Source organism: Mercenaria mercenaria, chromosome 3, assembly GCF_021730395.1.
Source record: "Mercenaria mercenaria strain notata chromosome 3, MADL_Memer_1, whole genome shotgun sequence".
In the NCBI taxonomy this organism is placed as follows: domain Eukaryota; kingdom Metazoa; phylum Mollusca; class Bivalvia; order Venerida; family Veneridae; genus Mercenaria; species Mercenaria mercenaria.
In genome coordinates this window covers 39,729,644-39,752,719 of record NC_069363.1, presented here as the reverse complement: position 1 = coordinate 39,752,719, position 23,076 = coordinate 39,729,644, and the positions used below count along the sequence as shown (strand labels likewise).

Genomic DNA, 23,076 nt, shown 5'->3' with positions numbered 1-23,076 from the left:
TGACCACACTGCGCGGATGCGCAGGCTCGTCTGGATCCATGCTGGTTGCAAACGCACTATGTTGGTTTTGCCATGGCGCGGCTCAATTTTGTTGTCTAATGTATCAGGGTCCAGAGTTCAGATGCGCAGGAATTGAATATCTAAGCATCTGAATGATGAACTTTGGTAACTTGATTAGACGACAAACCACAAGAAGGCCTTGATTGTTTTCATTCTTACGGAGGCAGTAAACAGTTTTCTGAGCTTCTCGGCCTAGAGTCGCCTACCTAACTTTCAAAACCTCACACAAAAGTCTGTAACCACACACCTGAAATAAAGATATTGCAACATTAACATCAAATATATGTGTCGTCTGTACCGTTTTTTCACTGTTCCAGTTTTCCTGAGGCCCGTGCTAAAATGACAACCCCACTTTAAACTAGCTCAGAGGAAGCATGTATACGCTCCTGCAAGTCATTACGTCATACTATCAAGATCAAGGCTACTCAACTGATTTTCTTTAAATAAGTGAAACTCAATTCTAGCCGCTGAAACTTCAATTCTAGCAATTTTTATTATTTAGAAGTTCAAATATGCACTTCATTCCGTAAATTGCCTCTTATTTGTAAATTTCACCCGGCCAATTCGACACTAACAGCTCAAAACTGTTTACTGCCTCCTACATGTTCAGTGAAATATTTTGATAAACATTATGCTGGTAATTATCAAAGTAGAAAAGATACGAATGACATGCGGCAATTAGTGGTCACAATTGATATTTGATTGTAGAAATAATAATTAATGATGAATATACGTTTTATCTTTTTATTCAATCAAACTGATATTCTCTAACGTTGTCGTTAGATTCTGACAAAGAACTAGGAGCACTTTCGTAATCAAAATCGTCATCGGATGTATAGACGTCAAGGTCATTGTTTGCGTTGTTGATGGCGGATGATGTTGACGCACGTGTGCTCATGGACACGTGACTGGCAGACGTAGCAGGGGACATGTTTGATCTATTTGAGATGGCTGTAGCTGTGGAAGCAGACGTCACTGCTCCGGTCTTTGATCTTGTTGAATTTGTTCTGGCAGATGTCTTTCTCCCTCTGAAAGTTAATTCATCATACAATATATTATACTTTTGACGCGTGCTTCTATAAAATACATTTACCAACATTCTTATTTATTAAATATTTTAGTTGATTATATACTTTTATAAATTCTGTCAAAATATGGCTTGCATTTCACAAGTAAATATGAACAGGCAGAAAAAATCCGTATTGTACCTTTTGTATTGTATGTTGCCGGACTATGCGTGACCTGACAAAGCGCATATGGCACGGTATAGGACTTGAATGTTAAAACAGGGAGAAAAATGTGCAGCCAGACCGGCAAAAACTCCACTCATTTTCATTTTAACATCGACATTGAAGATTTCGTTCGATAACAAAACAACAAACAAAAGGTGGAGGTATATAATATATAATAATGTCATTACACTTAGATCTGGGATTTTGTATTCGGCGCTCGTGGATTTTACAAGGGCGAATCACACTCGGCGCTTATGCACCTTGTGAGATCTGACCTGGCAAAATTCGCTTGAGCCGAAACTGCATCACAGATCGAGCTACTATTATAATAACCCTATTATCTTACGGAGTTATATATAGACAGATCCTCGAAGTTTTCAAAGGTAGCAAAGGCTTAAAATAAGGTCTAGAAGTTGATTTCTAAGTTCTTGATATAACAAAAAAAATACAAGCGTTTATTTTATGACAGTTTATTTACACGTGATTGCTAAGAATGACAACTACTGCTTCACAGTACTTACATAGATATATCTATTACTTTACTTCCCTGTACGTATGACTTGCATTTATTTCGCTGCATCATGTGATTTTGTAAGTTTATTAATTAAAAAACAATACTTCGTTGTAATGATACTGAATTTTTGCATGTACATGTAATACAATCCCATGTTGTAATACAATCACATGTTATAATACATCACAGGTAAAATGAATACAGATGTCTTTAGTTCTATGTCTAAACCACATACCCCTTATGTGAAAAAATACATGTATGTATCAAAATGTTGGAATAAGACATACTTGAAACATAAGGCTACATCTCTATAGGGTCTAACTGCTAAATGTTCACTTTGAATCAAGTTCTTTAGATTTAAAATCTGATAAAGTTAAATGCCATTAATCTTAAATGCCGGGACAACTATATAGAATAGATTCTGACTATTCAATCAAAATTCTAATAAATTCTTGTATTAAACTAACCTGAATGGCAGTTCCCCTCGTGTTGATGCTGGTCTTCCTGACACTGGTGTGGATTGCTTTGTGACTGGCTTTATTGAGACAGGTCTTCCAGACACTGGTGTGACTGGCTTTGTTGTGGCAGGTCTTCCCGACACTGGTGTGACTGGCTTTGTTGAGGCAGGTCTTCCCGACACAGGTGTGACTGGCTCTGTTGAGGCAGTTCTTCCCGACACGGGTGTGACTGGTTTTGTTGAGGCAAGTCTTCCCGACACTGGTGTGACTGACTTTGTTGAGGCAGGTCTTCTCGACACTGGTGTAACTGGCTTTGTTGAAGCAGTTCTTCCCGACTCTGGTGTGACTGGCTTTGTTGAGGCAGGTCTTCCCGACACTGGTGTGGCTGACTTTGTTGAGGCAGGTCTTCCCGACGCTGGTGTGACTGGCTTTGTTGAGGCAGGTCTTCCCGAAACCGGTGTGACTGGCTTTATTGAGGCAGGTCTTTCCAACACTGGTACGGCTGGCTTTGTTGAGGCAGGTCTTTCCGACACTGGAGTGGCTGTCTTTCTTGAGGCTGGTCTTCCCGACACTGGTGTGACTGGCTTTATTGTGGCAGGTCTTTCCGACACTGGTGTGAATGACTTTGTCGAGGCAAGTCTTCCAGACACTGGTGTGGCTGGCTTTGTCGAGGCAGGTCTTCCTGACCCTGATGTGACTGACTTTGTTGAGGCAGGTCTTCCAGACACTGACGTGACTGGCTTTGTCGAGGCAGGTCTTGCAAACCACGGCGTGGCTGGCGTTGTTGAAGCTGGTTTTGCCGGCAGTGGCATGGCTGTCATTGTTGACGCAGGTCTTGCCGACAGTGGCGTTGCTAGCCTTGTTGAGGCAAGTCTTGCCGACTGTGGCGTGGCTGGCGTTGTTAAGGCAGTTCTTGTCGACATTGGTGTGGCTGGCGTTGTTGAAGTAGTTCTTGCTGACTTTGGCGTTACTGGCATTGTTGAGGCTGATCTTGCCGACACCGCCATGGCTAGCGTTGTAGAGACAGGTCTTACCAACTTTTGCGTTACTGGCGTAGTTGAGGCTGATCTTGCCGACACCGCCATGGCTGGCGTTGTAGAGACAGGTCTTACCAACTTTTGCGTTACTGGCGTTGTTGAGGCAGGTCTTGCTGACATCGACGTGGCTGGCGTTGTTGAGGCAGGTCTTGCCGACATCGACGTGGCTGGCGTTGTTGAAGCTGGTCTTGTCGACATCGACGTGGCTGGCGTTGTTGAGGCTGGTCTTGCCGACATCGACGTGGCTGGCGTTGTTGAGGCAGGTCTTGTCGGCATCGACGTGGCTGGCTTTGTTGAGGCAGGTCTTGCCGACAGTTTCATGGCTGACGTTGTTGATTTAGGTCTTGCAAACCCTGGCGAGGCTGGCGTTTTTGAGGCAGGTCTTGCCAACCCTGGCGTGGCTGTCGTTGTTGAGGCAGGTCTTGCCGACATCGACGTTGCTAGCCTTGTTGAGGCAGGTCTTGCCAACCCTGGCGTGGCTGGCGTTGTTGAGGCAGATCTTGTCGGCATTGGTGTGGCTAGCGTTGTTGAGACAGGTCTTGCCAACCCTGCCGTGGCTGGCGTTGTTGAGGAAGGTCTTGCCAACCCTGGCGTGACTGGCGTTGTTGAGGCAGACCTTGCCGACATCGACGTTGCTGGCGTTGTTGAGGCAGGTCTTGCCAACCCTGGCGTGGCTGGCGTTGTTGAGGCAGGCCTTGCCAACCCTGGCGTGACGGGCGTTGTTGAGACAGGTCCTGCCAACCCAGGCATGGCTGGCGTTGTTGATACAGGTCTTGTCGACATTGGTGTGGCTGGCGTTGTTGATTCTTGTCTTGCCGACACCGACATGGCTGGCGTCGTTGCGGCAGGTCTTGCTGACTTCGGCGTTACTGGCCTTGTTGAGGCTGATCTTGCCGACATCGACGTGGCTGGCGTTGTTGAGGCAGGTTTTGCCGACTCTGGCGTTGCTAGCCTTGTTGAGGCAGGTCTTACCGACTCTGGCATGGTTGGAGCTGTTGATACAGGTCTTGCCGACATCGGCGTTGTTGGCGTTGTTGAGGCAGGTCTTGCTGACTTTGGCGTTACTGGCCTTGTTAAGTTAGGTCTTGCCGACACCGCCATGGCTGGCGTTGTAGAGGCAGGTCCTGCTAACTTTTGCGTTACTGGCGTTGTTGAGGCAGGTCTTGTCGACATTGACGTGGCTGGCATTGTTGAGGCAGGTCTTGCCGACATCGGCGTGGCTGGCATTGTTGAGGCAGGTCTTGCCAACACCGTCGTGGCTGGCGTTGTTGAAGCTGGTCTTGCCGACACTGGCGTTTCTGGACTTTTGGAAGCAGGTCTTCCCAACATCGGCGTGGCTGGCATTGTTGAGGCAGGTCTTGTCGACAGTGGTGTTACTGGCGTTGTTGAGGCTGGTCTTGATAGGGACGGTTCTTCAGACACCAGTGTGGCTGATTTTGCTGAGGCAGGTTTTCCAAACGCCAGCGTGGCTGACTTTGTTGAGACAGATCTTTCCGACACCGGCGTGGCTGATTTTGTTGTGGCTGGTTTTTCGGACTCCGGCGTAGCTGGCGTTGTTGAGGCAGCTCTTGTCGATACTGGCATTTCTGGCGTTATTGAGGCGGATCTTGCCGACTCTGGCGTTGCTGTCGTTGTTGAAGCAGCTCTTGTCGACTCTGGGGTTGCTAGCCTTGTTGAGGCAGGTCTTGCCAAATCTAGCATGGCTGGCGTTGTTGATACAGGTCTTGCCGACACCCGCATGGCTGGAGTTGTTGAGTCAGGTCTTGACGACGCCCACATGGCTGGCGTTGTTGAGGCAGGTCTTGCCGACATACGCATGGCTGGCGTTGTCGAGGCAGGTCTTGCCGACACCCGCATGGCTGGTATTGCTAAGGCAGGTCTTGCCAACATGGTCGTGGCTTGCGTTTTTGAAGCTGGTCTTACCGACATTGGCGTTTCTGGACTTGTGGAAGCAGGTCTTCCTGACATCGGTGTGGCTGGCATTGTTGAGACAGGTCTTTCCGACATCGGTGTGGCTAACGTTGATAGGGATGGTTCTTCAGACACCGGCGTGGCTGGTTTTGCTGAGGCAGGTTTTCCCAACATCGACGTGGCTGACTTTGTTGAGACAGATCTTTCCGACACCGGCGTGGCTGACTTTGTTGAGGTCGATCGTCCTGACACTGGTGTGGCTGACTTTGTTTGGGCAGATCTTCCCGACGTCGGTGTAGCTGATTTTGTCGAGGCAGGTCTTCGAGACAACGACGTTGCAGACTTTGCTGAAGCAAATCTTCCAGACACTGGTGTGGCTGATTTTGTTGAAGTAGATCTTCCCGACGCCGGCTTAACTGGCTTTGTTGAGGCTGGTCTTGCCAACTCTGGCGTGGCTGGCGTTGTTGATATAGGCAGAGTATCGGACTTTGATGAGTCTTGCCTTTTCAACAATGTTGTAACTGTCTTTGTTGAGTCTGGTTCCTCTAACACTATCCTTTCTGACACATGGGTGGTAAGAATTGTTGAGGTTAACCTACTCGTTAGTGGTATGTCAGTCTTTGCTGAGACTGATTTCCCAGACAAAGGAACTGTTCCGAAAACGTGAGTGGTTCGCTCAAGTGAGGCGTTTCGTTCCGACACAGTAGTGGCAGGTTTTCCAACTGCTTCTCTTCCTGATACAGGTGCGACTTGTTTTGTGTAGGCTGTACTACCCGCAACAGGAGTGGTTGGCTCCGATGGCGTTTTTCTTTCCGCTATAGGCGTGGCAGGTTTTGTTGAGAGAAGTACTGCAGACACAGGACAGACAGACTTTGCTGAGACATCACTTCCCGACACAGGAATGGCAGATTTTGCTGAGGCTGTTCTTCTGGGTCCAGAGTTTGCTGTCTTTGCTGAGGCTTTTCTTCCCCACACAGCTGTGGTAGGCTTCTCTATGGTCGTTCTGCCTGATGCACCCGCAACAGGTTTTGATGAAGGAGGTCTACTCGCCACAGAAATTGCATGCTTAAGTGAAGGCGATCTTCTCGGCAAACGAGTTGGAAGCTTTGCTATGGTTTTTCTTCCCTGTTCTAGAATTGAGCTTTTTCCTAAGGCTTTCCTTCTTGAAGCTTTTCGTCTAGGTTTAGGAACTGAGGGTTTTCCTAGTACTTCTCTCCCTGAATCTGGAATGGTTGGCTTTGCTAAAGCTTTTCTTCCTAGGACATCAGGAGCAAGTTTTCTAATGGTTTCCATTTCCGAATCAAGAGCTGCAGGTCTTGCCGAGGGCGGTCTTTCTAACAAAGGAGATTCACAGTATGCTGAGTCTTCCATTTCCAACACACGAGTGACAGATTTTGCTGGGACAGACTTTTGCAAGACAAGGGATATATCCGATTTTTTTGAAGCTGGTCTTAAAGGTGCTTCACTCGACAAAGAATCTGCTGGTTTCATTTTGGCTGATCTTCCTAATACAGAGTTACCCGACTTTGCTGAGGCTTCTCTACCAGACACAGAGGTTACAGCTTTGTCAAGTACCCTTTTTATCTTATCAGTGGCAGATTTTTCTGAGGCTTCCCTGTTCGGCAAATGGGTGTCAGGTTTTGGTAAGTTTTTTCTTTTCGTCATGGAAGTATCAGGTATGGCTTTGTCAGGTCTTCCTGTCTCATGAGTAGAATGTTTTGTCGCCTTTGGTCTAACCGATTTTGAAGTGTCACATTTAGGTGCATCTGGGTGTCTTTCACGCGCCGGGATTGTTGAAGAATGCTTTACTGATATATCGGAATAAATCTTTGAGATTTTGTTTCTTTTTGAATTTGTCAATGAAGACACATTCTTTGCAAAATATATATCACTGCCATTTTCAGTAACCTTCTCTTTACGTTTCGACTTCATAATTTTGGTCTGGGCAAAGTTATCAGCACTTCTGCAATCTATTTCGTTTCTATTTTCTTGAATCTTCGTCTTTTTGCTACATATTTTAGGAATTTCTTTCACATTTTCTGCTTTTTCTATTTGGATTTTCTTTTGTATTTTCTTTATGTCATTTACAGATGATGTTTTGTAACTATTGTTTGTTTTCGTTACGTTTTCTTTCTTTTTGCTGGTAATTATGGGAATTTTAACATGCCTATTACCTTTGCTTTTAATTTTGCGTGGGTGCATATTCAAAGGTTGTGTAGTGTAACCTTTCTTTGTAGTTGCAGGCATAGATGATATTTTTTCATTCACTTCATCCTTTACCGTTGTACGTTGGTTTTTGTCGTCTGACATACGTTCTAGAAGTATTTCAGCACTCTTCTTTCGTACTTTATCGTTTATTAATTTGGTAAACCGACTTATTTTCTTTTTGTCGCTTTTATTCACGCCTGTGGGGAATCGTCGAGTATTTTGAAATTTTATGTAGGTGTCAGAATAATCTATACGTACCGTTTTCTCATTGTCATGCTTTTTATCTGTAAAAGAGGTGTCGTCTGCTGTCGTTTTGCCCTCGGTTTTAGTTAGTTTCAAACTGGAAATGAGTTTGTTTGCTGCCTTACATTCTACCTCCCAAAAGTCTGCTGGGAGATCGCCTACCGTCTTAGAAGCATACGTCTTTCTGTGTTGATCCATGATTTGTTTCCAACGTTTGTCTGTCTGACACTTAGGGACGATGTCTTCTGGTGTGGCAGGAACATGCCTGTTGTTATAAAACGTGGATGCCTGGTATATATATTAGGCAAGACGAAGATAAAAATGTCAGCAGGAATTACAAAATATATACTTCTTAGAGGAAAAATAAAACGGTTCAAGATACAGTCAAACCTGTTTATAAAGTGACAATTTTTCACTGGCGAGCTCTGCATCAACGGGGAGATAAAATTGTTACCTTTCAAGGAAGGTTATAATACTGAGGTTTCGCAGGTAATATTCATAAACATACCTTTGTTTTCCTTCTTTTAACGATGCATCTTCAGCTCGCTTTATAGAGTTCTTTTTCGGGTTTCTAAAATCGTCTTTTATCTCCGACACTGAAAGCACGAAACTCAGTCTAAAATGCATTCATTCTAACATTTAGACTATATACGGGTTTTGAAGCTTAAATTCAGAGTTCATCGTGTTTTCTGTGTTTAAGTAAGTGCTAACATTATTTTTCAAATTGTCATCATTATCATCATCATCATCATTATTATTATTTCATTATTATTATTATTATTATTCTTATTATTATCATTGCTATTGACTTTTTCAGTGTTTTCTTTTCGCTTTACCATTGGTCTTTTTAAGCACAAAGGGGTATAAACAAAAAAAAACAAAATTAGTAATTTAAACTTACTTTAAATCTATAGTTTTTGCAAACCATGCTAAAAGGGTTGCTTTTGTTATTTACAAACTAAAAATCAAAAGAAAGTAATGTGGGAACCCTTTCAGTTTTTAACTGTTTTGTAGAAACGATCATTTTACTTCATCCTTGTTTTCTGTTGTTTTAGCATCTGGCTAAGTAGGGCCCCTCCACGTCACTTTACTCTGGTGCACGGACCGCTGTTTTCGAGCTGTTCATAATTCCAAAAAGGGATAAAAATTTTTCAATTATTTCTCATTTATATCGACTAAGACAAACTTCTAACAACATACTGAAGTGAGCCGGATAAGTAAATATACAGTGTTAATGTTTAAACATAAATCGTACGATACGTACTTTCCTCCTTTTTCACGATTTCCACCACGAATTCACGTTTTCACGATTAAATTTCAGATTTCCACTTCACATTTCAAAATTAAACCACATTTCTTGAATTCACATTTCCCTTCACGAATTCACGATTTCCGAATTCCCATAAAATTTCACGATTTCACAATTTTTCATTACTGTGGGGCGAAACGAGTACCCGGTACCCGCGGTGGGGAAAAAAATCGTCGCCCCCGGGGTACATAATCATTACCCTTACCCATTATACTTTTGTTATTACAGAAAATTAAATAAGTAACTGATAACAAACATGAAAAATTTCTTTGTTATCTATTAATTTACAGGACGGGTCGCATCCTCCCTGCCTCCTTACAAAAAAATTTAACCCACAAGTATTTTTAGTTTTTTATTTGGAAGAAAAAACGACTCCCAAACGGCTGTCTGCTCCAAATCCCATATAAAAAATACAATAAAGATTATAATCCATTTTTTTCTATTTTCGAAACACCCCGGGTACCCGGGGGGAATTTTCAACGGTACCCGGTACAAAATTTGACCGTTGGGGCCCTAATTACAGGGAGTTGACCTAGAAAATTTTAAAAAATTACCCTTTTTTGAACATAAAAAATTTATTTTTCAAGTGTCGAATTTTTAAATTTGTGAAAAAAAACAAAGACAATATTGGTGAAGAATGACTATTTTGTCAGCAAATTTTTAGTTTTTTTTTATGCATGATATATTCATTAAGTACATGGGACGGGGGACCGGGCTACACTGAAAAGCATCCTAAAATATCGGGCCGGCGGGTTTAAACCTCATCAAATTGCTACCCGGGCTTTCCCCCCGGGCCCCAGCCATGCGGATAAAAAAAAAACAAAAGTGTAAAAAAGAAAACGCCGGGAAATTTTACCCCAAACCCCAATTAATAAAATTTTAACCTAACAATTTCCCAAAATTAAAAAAAAAATCAGGTTCTATTTTTTAGCCACACGATTTAAATTCGTTTCTTTCCCCACATCTGAACATTTTCTCACCCCCCCCCCACAAAACCCCCCTTTCCCCAATTGTCGTAAAATTCGGAAGGGGAAATCGGAAAACCAAAAAGGGAAAATTCGTAAAGGGGAATTGAATTCTTTTAAGTGAAATCGGAAATCAAGAAACGGAAACAATTTAATCGTGAAATCAGAACAAAAGGGGAAAATAATAAAGTAAATGCACCAGGGTCCGTAAATACCGGAATAGGGCGATTACTCCTTTTTTAATTTTGGGTCAACAATTTTTTTTGTACTATAAAATAACGGGCCCTTTATGGGTTTGTCGGGCTACGGTATGCGATATGATTGTATTTTGTCATTATTTTGACATGGACCCCCCTTCATTTTTAACCGTCCAGTTTACAAACACATTTATTATTGATAAATAGTTTTTCGATTATTTTAAGGTCCCCAAATGCTGTAGACTTCCTCTAAAAGTGCAAATTCGCGTTACCTCCTTTATAATGCATATACACCCCAAAAACGCAACTAAAGGGCGCAAATTTTCATTGGGAAACCCCTCACTTGAATTACAAATAACAAAAGACTTTGGCTTTTTTAAAAGACTAAGGAATATGGACCATGGCTACAATTTTAAACACATCATTTTTACCAATGTCAAAAAAACAAATTTCAGAAAGTTTTTGATTAAAACCCAGTACCTCTCGAGCAAGCTTTTTTCCGAGACCAAAATTTTCCTCATCATCCAAAGTCCAGCAAGTAAACCACTTCTTAACACGTTTTCGCCCCTTTTTTTAAATTTTGCTTGGGCAGGCCAGTTTTGCCACCAGTAAAGCTTGTAATAAAGACAACCCTCTGACAAACATCCACAAAATCTAATTTTAAATTAATAAAGCCCAAACAGGGATAAAAATTTTTCTTGAAATTCGACAAACAAAAGAAAGGAAATTAAATAGATTACAAAGCAAAAAGACTATGCAGTGCATTCTCCTGAAACCAAAAATTAAGTATTAACATACACACTACTATTAATCATTAAATTCCAAAAAAAAATGTCATACCCACAAATCCAGTTTCTATTCAATCGCTGCAACGGACCACTGTCGCTTTCCCTTTATTGCAGAGCCCGGGGTCGCTCCTAGTTCATCAAAACGTTCTATAGACTTAATTTTGTCTGACAAATTTCCTCCCCCGCAAAAATACCCAAAATAGAGTAAAATATAAAAAGTTAAAATTAAAAATTTTAAATAAAATCTGTAAAAAGGCAAATTAATTCAAACCCGCTCCAATACTTTTTGCCTTTTCCCCCCCGCCCCCCGCCCCCCCCCGCCCCCCCCCCCCCACCCCTTCCCCCCCCCCCCCCCACCCCACACAACCCCACCCACCACTTAGCTCCGAACATCGTACAAGAAAGTTTTGGGTAAAGCAACATACTTAAACAATTTATTTTTTAAATCAATTTTTAAAATAAAATCAATTGTTTTTTACAGGCTTACAATCTTTTCAAACCCCACCCGTTTCGTGTTTTTAATTAAACCACAACCTCTACATGTTGCTTTTTAATTTTAACCACCGAAAATTTTTATCCGCATCAGCCCTGGGCGCAAACCTTTTTCAGTATGAAATCTAAAAAAAAATTAGCCACTCGGGAAGGGTTTGCCTTTTTGGGCATGCCGCACGCCCTGCAGGGTGACATGGGCGCACTTTTTCCCATTCAGCATAAATTTTTTGGAATACCCTTTGAATAATGAATTAAAGACAAATGTTCCCTTTTATAAATTTTTTTAGGTAAAATTAAAAACGCTTTACGAAAACATTTCCAAACAAAAAACAAAAAAATTCACCCAAAAAAAAAATAATGCCTTAACAAAAACATAAAATAAGAAATTTAAAAACAAAATACTGTTTTTTTTCTTTTACTATGAACCCTTTTGATTTATCAAAACATCAAAAAAAAAATTTCATATCTTTTCTTGAAAGTTTGTTTTTAACCAAGAAAAATAATCAACGTTCAACTACAGACTAGTCAATGGAAGAAACTATGGACCAGTCATTGATATATTGACCCTGTAATATTACATGTATACCCATGAATGCAGAGAGCGGAGAGTGCTAGAAAGTGCTTGTTTGGTCATCAACCTATTTATCCTTTTATTCGTCTCTTCTATTAAATGCTTTCCCATTAAATTAAGTCAATAAATATACCTTTTTGAAGATTTGGCGGGCAAAAAATTAAACAATGCCCCCATTACGAAAAATCGACCAACATTTGACTTTTTAATGGCAACCATTCCACAATGTTTTTGGTATATGACATCAGATATTATTTTTTTCACAGTCTTATTTTTGAATCTTTAACGATAAAGCCCCGGGAAAGGATGAAAAACCCCCGGGCAAAGCAAAAATACAGGGAAACGATTTTTAAATCCATAATAAACTAAGCCAACTTATTAAGGGTTCCAGTTTGGGGGGGATGTTTTTTTTTTTACTATTGCCCCAAAACATCTTTAATTTTCGACCTGACACACCTTAACTTTCCCAAAAAAAAAAACATTTTTTAAATTGGGTTTTTATTCATAACTACAAATATTGCTATAAAAGTCAAACAAAAGTGTTTTTAAATTTCCTTTAAATGATGCCCCCTAAGGGGAGTTTTTTCCCCGATGAGGGAAATCGGTTTTCCTTTTTCTGCCTTTGCTGGTCTCGGAACGGGAAAGCTGTTTTTGTTTTGTTGCCAGTCGTCATACGAAACTGGGGAAAAATGGACGTTATACCCCGGGTTTCTGAAAAAAAGAACTAAATAGATAAACAACAACAATGTTTTTACATGGTCCATTTTTGTCTTGTATTGAAAGCAAAAAGTTGTTGTTATTCGCATTTTTGAATTTGTCTGGTTAAGGGGTTTTTATCTTTTTTTTTCTACACTTTAGAATTCAATTCATTTCTAGAGTTTTTATCATACTTTAAAAAAAATTTACAAACAATATCAATACTTTTGTCCGCTGATTTTGTCTAAAGGTCGAATAATTTAAAAATATTACCCTAGCACAGATATTCTTAGGGACAAAATTTTAAATTTTATAAAACATGTAGCCCCATTAAAAATTTCAAAAATTTGTTTTTTAATAGAAAAGAAAAAAGACAATATTCTTTTTAAAACACTAGCCGCCCCCCCCCCCCCCCCCCCCCCCCCAAAAGCCACCCCGTGTTTGGTTTTTCCCCATTTTCAGCAAGTATCATAAAGACTGACCTTGACCAAAAACCCAATAAAAAAGGGGCTTTGATTTTAAAAACCCAATCATGCTTTAAGTTTTAAAAAAAATTTTTTCCAACTGGATCTAAAGATATTGACGAAACTGTTCAAAGCAGGCCCCTACCTGACAAATTTATTTATTTTATTACGCTCTTGAGCTACCCAAATTTAAGGTTCTTGTTGAAAAAGTCTTAAGTTACCCCTGTAAAAATTGACTTTTACCTAGGGTAAAAACAAAGGGTTTCTACTTTAACCCAATTTACCTTTAAATCTGAAATTCTAGGTCAAGTTTTTCAAGTTGTCGGGGATAAATTCTTTCAAGGAACAATCCCAAAACCTTTACCTTTGCCTTATGATCCCAAAAGCTATTGGGGTCATCTACTTGATAAGTCCAATATATTACAAAGTTTGAAGGCTCCTGGTCAAGTGGTTCTCAAGTTCTAGGGCGGAAACCGTTCGCACTACCGACAGACGGACGGACCGACCTGCAAACTGACCGACACGACCGACAGGTGCAAAGCAATATATCCCCCGCTTCTTCAAAGCAGGGAGGGGGTGGGGACATAAAAAGACAAATTACTGCTTTACCTATGTAAATAAGATACATGTTTATCATTTTTCTTTATCCGCACTACCAAAATCAAAATATAGTTGTTGCAAGATTAGTGAGTAAAAATGTTAAAGAAATATAGTGTAAGCATACAATATCTATGAAAGCTGAAAGAGGCCTCTCATAAATGTTCTAACATAATAATAATAATAATAATAATAATAATAATAATAATAACAGACTTATAATTATGAGACAGAGTTCCGTTGTGAACTTCTTTATAAATACAAAACAATTAAGAAATAACTTCAGTATAAACAACAAGTAAAAATGTTTATTTAATTACAATAAAAAAATAAAAAGGAGATATCAATTTATGTAATACATATTTCAAAACAAAACATTTATTATTGAAACAAACTCCATTAAATTTGGTAGAATAAACACAACAATATAATTTTTATTCATTCATACCAGAATCATGCTGCTCAAATAAACAGTCTCACAGAAAAAAGACATAACAGTGACAGAGAAAGCAGTAACTTATTCAGATCCCATTTTTATAAAACAACACTGATCTACATAAGATTAATAGGAAATATATATTTATGCGTTTCTATTTTCATAAACAACTTCTGTCCCACATAAATTAAACGAAAACATATATTCATGTTTTCTATTTTTCATAAACAACTCCCGCTCTACATAAAATTTAAACGAACTATTCATGCCTTCCTATTTTTATATATAAAAAAACTCCCGCTCCAGGTGAAAATAAAACAAATAGATATTTTTCTCCACTTAATGTTTAAAGCAGGAAGTTAAAAATCTGTGCTGGAGTACATCAAATACAAATTGCATGTGGCATTTTTGCAGCATTATTTTAACGAGGGTTCAGTTAAGTATGAAAGCTTTTTTGAATATGTGAAATTTTGATATCAAAATAAACGCAAACTTACCTCCGGGTAACATATAAGTTTGATATTCTGCTGATTTGCCTCGAAAAGGTTTCTGAAGTAGTAGAATCCACTATGTGTATGCTTTAGCGCTGTACTAATGACTTGACGTCATTGGACGATTTACTCAGAATTATCTCGACAACGTCATGGTTACGCCAAATACTCGCGATAATTAGGTCCACATTTAAAATTCCTCTACAAGGCATTATTTTTTTTTTCTCTTTTATTGATAATTAACTAATTAATGATTTATATCCTTAGAGATATTTTTGCAAATAATGTTCAACTTAAAATAAGGAATCTGCCTAAGTTGGTAACGCGCAAGACTAAGCCCTATACCCATGATGCCGTCGTAAAACTTCTTACGTCACAGTAAAAAAATACGTCATTGCGTTATGGCGATCTCTTAGTGTTTGTTGCAGAATGTGTGCACATTTTAGAGAGTGGCAAATATTCAATTTGCCATGGTAATTGTTTTGTTATTTCTTTTTTTTCTGTGACATCGTTTGATTGAGTGGTTATATATTTTTGTGAATCAATAAAAATTATGTTTCTTTTGTTTTGTTTTTTTCTTGGGTGTGGAGGTGTGTGTGCTTGGTAGGCGGGGGTTCCTACAAAGTTTCAAGGAGTGCTTGTCAAGAAGAAATAATATTGCGTTTGAGTGTACGTTTTGTAAATTAATATTCGCTCCGTTTCCACTCTAATAAGATAAGAATTTTAAAAATACCTTTATATAGGCCACTTTGAAATTCATGATTTGTAAATATATTTTTAGAACTGTGATATTTGTCTTTATAAATTACTTTCACTATTCTCTTAATAAAATTATCATTATTATTATTGTGGTTGTTGTTCTTGTTGTTTTGTTATTAATATCATCATCATCATCATCATTATTATTATTAGCATAATTATGCTAATACAATTGTGCTGAAGTATTTGAGCCAGATTTTGAATCGAAACCACGGGCCTCACATAGGAAATGATCTAACAAAATATGTGATCACACTTATAATTATGTTTCGCTCAAGTGTAAGGAAGTTAGCGCCGTTTTTTGAAAATGTTTACAGCTATCTGACTCGGAACTGATACAGTTCTGGAATATGCGTACGAATACGAAGTATAAACAAATCAAAATTGAGTAAGGAGGAATAAAAGGTTGTGGTTAGGTTGTCCAGGTTTAGGGTTCATTAATGTTAAGAATATAAGTCGTCGTGGTAAAAAGATCATTTGGATTTCAGTTTCCTTTCATTTTTTCTATATAAAATGTTTTGTATGTAAAAATAACTAAATATTGCGATTTATTGAAGTGACGGAGCTGGAATGAAAACTCTTAAAGATAAAATTTACTGACTTGCACTACATCATTACGCAACAAACCATCCTTTTGCAAACAGACCCTTTTACTGCAACCATGCATAAACACGTATATTAACATATAGGTATTTTCTTTGTAGATTATAACCTCGTGCAGAGGATGATACTGCTACTATATGAAAGAAATGTAAATACAGACATACTCTTTACTTTTATTCTATCAAAAACAGCTTATTCCCCATCCGGGCTATATACTAACTTACCATAGGTAGTTTTTGCTGTATCGGTTGGATATTAATCCAACCTTTTCATGCTTTTTGTAATTGGTTTACCAGTGTCGTTATTATCCTGCTTTCTGGTGAACATTAAACGTAAAGTTGAAATGTAGACATTCTAAAATCGATGTAAGGTTAATATATTCGAAATGCATTCTTCTATGACATTATTTGGTAACTTCTTGCTACTTTTTACCGGCCTTCTCAGTGTACATATTTACCTCATCTAATTCATTTAAACGCAATGTCAGTTTTGCTAATTCTTATATGTTATATGTGTCATTGTATATTTTTTTTGTACACTGTCCGCTGTTGTATTTGTGTCTATGTATGTCATCATGAGCTTTTTAGCCTATTTGATTTTAAATGAAAACGTCTGTCTGTCTGTCTGTCTATACAGGAGAGGTTATTTGAAATCTGTATATTTCAAAATGTTCCATTAAAATGCCTCACTAATGTTGTAAAACAATGGCTGTTTTCCAATAAAATAACTGCTTATCATTTTATTTCTGTTGAAACTATAGTATATGATATAACAGGCACGCGATTTACGTTCTATACAATAAACAATGTAACACGTAAAATGATCTTAGCCTGCAAGTGGTCATTTTGCAGCATCCATCAATATACAAAAAAATAGAGCTGATCAATACAAATGAAGCGTGCATCCTCTGAAATAAGGTTTTTCGATTTTAAAGTCGGCGGTTAATATCATTTTAAGTGTGCTGTGATCAAATCACACCCTATAACGTGATAGCGCGACACCACCAGATAACATGACACCAGATCGGATAACGCGACACTCTGCGGAGTTTGCTGTCGATTAGAAGTAAGTATTATCAATTTTTTCTTTACACAATGTGAATCAATGAAAAGCAGACTCTTACCAGGTTTCGAGGATAGAAAGAGGCATCTAAGGAATGATTTCGAATTAAAAAGACCACCAAATAATCATACAGATGGCTAATCCACGGCCAGATTTTCATTGTTTTGGATACTGAACCGAGGATTTTTTTCTCATTCTGAAGCAACAAGCTTGGCATTACCCTCAATAGAAGCAAACATTCTCTCTCTTTGTCTGCCAAATATCCCGGCGAAATCTCCATTACTTTCGAAAATACGAGGTGTTAAAGTCGGATGGGTAGACCAAAAATGTTCTGCCTGACACCACATAATTCCCAGGGAAGGTTCTTACTGACACCAACTTTAGAAGATTAGATGTTCTGTCTGACACCAGCATTTGATCATACTTTTTTTTGCCTTTATTTCGCTCGGTTTGCAGTACTTGATCGGATTTACGCATGTTTTCGGGTATAACGGGTCGTTAAATTCATTTTTCTAATAAGGGTTTAGGTTATAGTGTAGAAATTCACCGTAATTCGGTCGAAAATGTGCCTTCGTGGTGTTGTTGAAAATAGTATACATAAAAAAATACTTACTTTAAAATTTTTATTTTTGGCACTTTTGCGTGTAAAATGGGGGCTTATTTCATTCGCAGAATGTATTTTCAGTAAAATAAGACGCGTTTCAGGTTAAATATCGCGTGTATATGGCAAATGATGAGAGAAAACGAAAGATGGGTCGTTTGCTGCGCGACGCCGTCAACATGGCAATTCGAGAAAGGGTCAGTGGCTTCAATCTGGCGGCGTTCCACCACAAATCTGTCTACACCACCTTTTCTTTTCATAGTTTGACGGCTGATTATTTGTAGTTTACTATATATATATGGGTTTCTATGGGTTGAAGTTCTAGAAAGTAATGTACATGGATCTAAACTATGGCGAATTTACTCTAGAACCCTGGTATAAAACCTTTACAGATCAAGACGACATTCAGCACGATTTAAGGTGTCATGACAATAAATGTGTAGAGAATCAAAGTAAAATCCCGAATTATTTAACGGCTGTGTACCTCGGAGTGGGGTAGGAGGAGTCATATTTTGATAGGATTGTCAGAGTCAATATTCAGCAAGCTCTGAAAGACCTATTCATATATTGTTGACCTATTCATATTCTGTCAATGTTTTAGTATCTAGATATATATGATATATGAGCACCATGAGAAAACCAACATAGTGGCTTTGCGACCAGCATGGATCCAGACCAGCCTGCGCATCCGCGCAGTCTTGTCAGGATCCATGCTGTTCGCTAACAGTTTCTATAATTGCAATAGGCTTTGAAAGCGAACAACATGGATTGACTCTGACAATCCTATCAAAATATGACTCCTCCTACCCCACTCCGAGGTGCACAACCGTTAAATCATTCGGGAGTTTACTTTCTCTACACATTTATTGTCATGACACCTAAAATCGTGCTGAATGTCGTCTTGAACTGTAAAGGTTTTATACCAGGGTTCTAGTGTAAATTCGCCATAGTTCAGATCCATGTACTATACATTCTAGAACTTCAACCCATAGAAACACATATATATACATAGTAAACTACAAATAATCAGCCGTCAAACTATGATAAGAAAAGGTGGTGTAGACAGATTTGTGGTGGAACGCCGCCAGATTGAAGCCACTGACCCTTTCTCGAATCGCGTTGTTGACGGCGTCGCGCAGTAAACGACCCATCTTTCGTTTTCTCTCATCATTTGCCATATACACGCGATATTAACCTGAACGCGTCTTATTTTACTGAAATACATTCTGCGAATGAAATAAGCCCCCATTTTACACGCAAAAGTGCCAAAAATAAAAAAGTAAGATTTTTTTTATGTATACTACTTTCAACAACATCACGAAGGCTCATTTTCGACCGAATTACGGAGAATTTCTACACTATAACCTAAACCCTTATTAGAAAAATGAATTTAACGACCCGTTATACCCGAAAACATGCGTAAATCCGATCAAATACTGCAAACCGAGCGAAATAAAGGCAAAAAAAAGTATGATCAAATGCTGGTGTCAGACAGAATATCTAATCTTCAAAAGTTGGTGTCAGTAAGAACCTTCCCTGGGAATTATGTGGTGTCAGGCAGAACATTTTTGGTCTACCCATCCGACTTTAACACCTCGTATTTTCGAAAGTAATGGAGATTTCGCCGGGATATTTGGCAGACAAAGAGAGATAATGTTTGGCTTTCTATTAAGGGTAATGCCAAGCTTGTTGCTTCAGAAATGAGAAAAAATCCTCGGTTCAATATCCAAAACAATGAAAATCTGGCGTGGATTAGCCATCTGTATGATTATTTGGTGGTCTTTTTAATTCAGAAAACATTCCTTTAGATGCCTCTTTCTATCCTCGAAACCTGGTAAGAGTCTGCTTTTCATTGATTCACATTGTGTAAATAAAAATTTGAAAATGCTTACTTCTAATCGACAACAAACTCCGCAGAGTGTCGCGTTATCCGATCTGGTGTCATGTTATCTGGTGGTGTCGCGCTATCACGTTATAGGGTGTGAAATGTGAAAGAAAAGACAAAATGGACTGGGGAACAATGAATATGACAGACTTTTCTGTCAGTTTCCATGGAGATTTTGGCATAAAATCGGCACTAACGTCTAATAACGCTGTAAAACTAATTTCAAGAAGAAATCTTAAAAAAAAAACATAATAATAGTTATGTACGTGTCAACTATGTAATTTTGCACATGCGCTCTAAATTTTGGTCATTTAGAAAGTAATCTCTATTATGTTAAATCTGTGTGATAGGTACAGATGTAATTATAGTACTGTATGTCAACTTCAACAGCCGTTTCTATGGTAACGCATACTGCTACATTTCTACGATCGATCTTAAAAGTCAGTTCTTACTGTACTTAATTGTTTTAACACTGTAAAAAAGTTTTGTATGATGGGTAAATTAAGTGTGGCCTACGAGCGTATATTTTGAAAGATTCCCGCAGCCCGGGCAATCAAGTAGGCCTAGATTTTTATTAACCTCAACCTAAAGTGTTTATTTTAAATGTCTAAGAGAACACGTGTTGTTATCGTTGTGCAATAATTGTATTGTTTTGTTTTATTCCTTTCAATATAATAGATTCGAATTGTAATGTTGTTTCAAAAAAAACACACGCACAGAGATGGAAATATCAATTCAATGTGGCATGATTATAGTCACTCATGGTGATGTAAGTATCTTTTGGTAATTCCAGTTAGTGAGTAAATGGTTTGTTAAATTTGTTAAAACAAACAGCACTATTTCAGAAAAAGACAAACGAAACTAAGTAAAATTATTTTAGTAGATCTTTTCTTTTACTAAGGAAGGGCATTAATTTTTTTTAACATCGCAGACGTGTAAAGATACATTATTTATAGATAAAAGTTGTTTGGAGACATTTGAAATCCATCTAAACGAGACAAGAAGTTCATCAGATATAGGACGGTTTTACGTATCACAGGATTAACACTCTGATAATAATGTTTGTTATCTTCTTATTTTCAGCTTTGAATAAGAAATGAAGTGAACACCTTATCTCTATTTCATTTCAGATAAGAACATAGTCATAGACAAACAACGAGTCATTTTGTTCTTGTCGAAAATATGGACTTTGGAGCCTACATACTCTTCTTCGCAGTTTTATCTGCAATAACTTGCAACACAGAGGTAAGGAGTGTAATATGTACAGCTTCTGAGTTTACAGACAGTAATTGAAGTTTACAGCCAGTAGTTGATTTACCGTTCCACATGCTCACTTTAACGTATTCACCTAAAATGGCTTGTTACTGTGTAACATAACAACCAAGTCTCATGGCTTCAATTTATCCAGGAGATAAACGACGGAAAACGCATTTTGCCGTCGGAGGGTCTTCATATAATTGTGTGTTACTTTCAGTACATGTTTAATTATTTATCATATACAGCTATTTCAATAGCATTTTGTGTATTCATATTCGATGTGTAAGACTGTATTACATAATCTGCCTTTTTTATGATACAGTGATACAGGATACGAAGAATAACGGAGCCTGTAGTTTTCAGAATACAGTATGTAAGACAGCTTGCAGAAGCGGAGATTATTCTTATATAAAAAAAACTGTCTATATTAGGGTACAGTATGTGAGACTTTATAAATATGTACTCCGGAAGCGGAGATTGTTTTCATAAAAGCTTATGGGAATCAGTGATGCACGGGTTAGCAGGCTGAACTACAACGCCAGCGGTCCGTGTTCGATATCCGGTCGCGGCTGATATCCCGACTAGTGTTTTACTTAAATTGGTACTGTTTCCAGCAATATCGGCCTAAACTGGGTGCTTGGCAAGTAAAAATGACACCTGCCGTGGGCTCGACTGGACATGTTGTTTTATCCATTCCAGTGCGGAGGGGTTGTGGGGTGGGCTTTGTCGACTATCCACGTTACACAAGAAACTTTACCTTTGTGTTTTTTCAGGGTACTGTATGTAAGACTGACTCAGAATGCGGAAGCGGAGAATGTTGTTATATCAAACCGGCCTTTGAGGTAGTCAGTAGAAGAAGGCAAGCCAGTATTCTGCCTGTACAACCAACACAACATCATACAGGTAAAACACTGTAATTCCAGTTTCAACACAGTTTCGATTCCGTAGTAATACCGACTTGGTCTCCACAAGCAACTAACAACTTCCTCGTATGAATCTACGGTGGTACAGAGGAGACGTAGATGTTTTTATACTAATACGTGCTCACGTAATTTAACTAATACAAGTACAAGTAAAAATAAAAAAAAACATCAGCGCACTTATTAGTACGTGCGCACGTTGTAGTATAAAGAAAAACATCTTCGCACGTATAAAGTAAATAAAACACATAGATCTATGTCACCTCTGTGCCAACGTATGAATTAGAGATGGAAGACGAAAAACATTTTTTTCACCATCCCTCACCTTTCTCTGCACTGTATCTTTTAGGTAAGTACCCCTTTTAACAATTAATGGTACTGTCCAAGTTGAAAGATGGACATTTCATTATAGAAGTTTAGCAGGGTAAGGGTTAAGAATGCTGAAAGATTATGAGACTGACTTTTCGCGTCATACTCATGGTTCCGGATTCTCAAAGACAGAAGTTTATACATGTTTTTATTTTCCAAAGAATGCCTTAGAGAGTAACTGGAATTTTACTGTTGTGTACAGTAATTTATTTGACAAATTCAATAATCGTATACATTTTACTTGCACCATGTGCACGTAACATTATTTCTATTCTAGTAACATTATTTCTATTCTAGCCGACATTATTTTGCTGTGATATTTTAATTTGTTTGATATTCAGTGATAACAACAACAGAAATCGAAATTATGTTGATTTTTCAGGAGTTTGTGAAAGCTACCGTGTAGAACACGAGCACTGTGGACCACTAGAACAGGCGAACGGTCATTGTGGATGCGGTGCAGGCATGTCATGCCAGTTTGTACCAGCTGAAATTGCGACAGTTAAACCGTTGCAAGTGGTCAGCAAGAAAAGGAAAATCTACGTGCCCGGACCTGGAACGTTTCAGTGTGAAAAAACATCGTAAAATTAATAACTAGAAAGTATTGAAATTTCAAATAAAGAAAAAGTCTAATTTGATGTCTTGCGTTAATTTTTAAATCAGATTTCACTTACTTATCGATATACATTTGGGACGAGATGCCAAACGGCCATGGCAAAAAAATTGTCATTATCATCGTTTGGATTCTTATAACAATATTTGATACGCTTTATATTTATCTATATTTTGAAAAAAAATATTTATCCTACCTTCATGCAAAATAGAGCAAAATAGAGGAGTATAATAAATTTTGCTTCATCATGTCAATTTTAACTTATTTCTTTTCTTTAACTGTTTCTGAAAACGACGCTATTTTCAAAAACAACTGCAAAAATGTTTTGTTGTTGTTTT

At 38.4% G+C, this 23,076-nt stretch overlaps 3 protein-coding genes across 3 annotated transcripts; 1 reads left to right on the top strand and 2 right to left on the bottom strand.

The window, feature by feature from the left end:
- Window positions 1-790: 790 nt before the first annotated feature.
- LOC123525004 (mucin-17-like) lies at window positions 791-6,994 on the bottom strand. Its single transcript, XM_053538267.1, has 2 exons — window positions 2,274-6,994; window positions 791-1,088 (listed from the first exon to the last, which is right to left on the bottom strand). Exons 1-2 carry the CDS (start codon window positions 6,875-6,877, stop codon window positions 809-811), a joined length of 4,884 nt encoding a protein of 1,627 aa, XP_053394242.1. The 5' UTR covers window positions 6,878-6,994; the 3' UTR covers window positions 791-808.
- Window positions 6,956-8,262, bottom strand: LOC123525005 (uncharacterized; the record flags this gene model as incomplete). Its single annotated transcript, XM_053539665.1, has 2 exons — window positions 8,172-8,262; window positions 6,956-7,928 (listed from the first exon to the last, which is right to left on the bottom strand). A coding segment is annotated over exon 2 (906 nt), but the record flags the coding sequence as incomplete, so codon positions are not given.
- Window positions 8,263-20,329: 12,067 nt separating this feature from the next.
- LOC123523563 (uncharacterized) lies at window positions 20,330-22,761 on the top strand. The gene is made up of 4 exons (XM_053539918.1): window positions 20,330-20,348; window positions 20,710-20,824; window positions 21,610-21,739; window positions 22,508-22,761. The coding sequence occupies exons 2-4, from the start codon at window positions 20,762-20,764 to the stop codon at window positions 22,708-22,710; spliced, it is 396 nt and encodes a 131-aa protein (XP_053395893.1). The 5' UTR covers window positions 20,330-20,348; window positions 20,710-20,761; the 3' UTR covers window positions 22,711-22,761.
- Window positions 22,762-23,076: the final 315 nt, after the last annotated feature.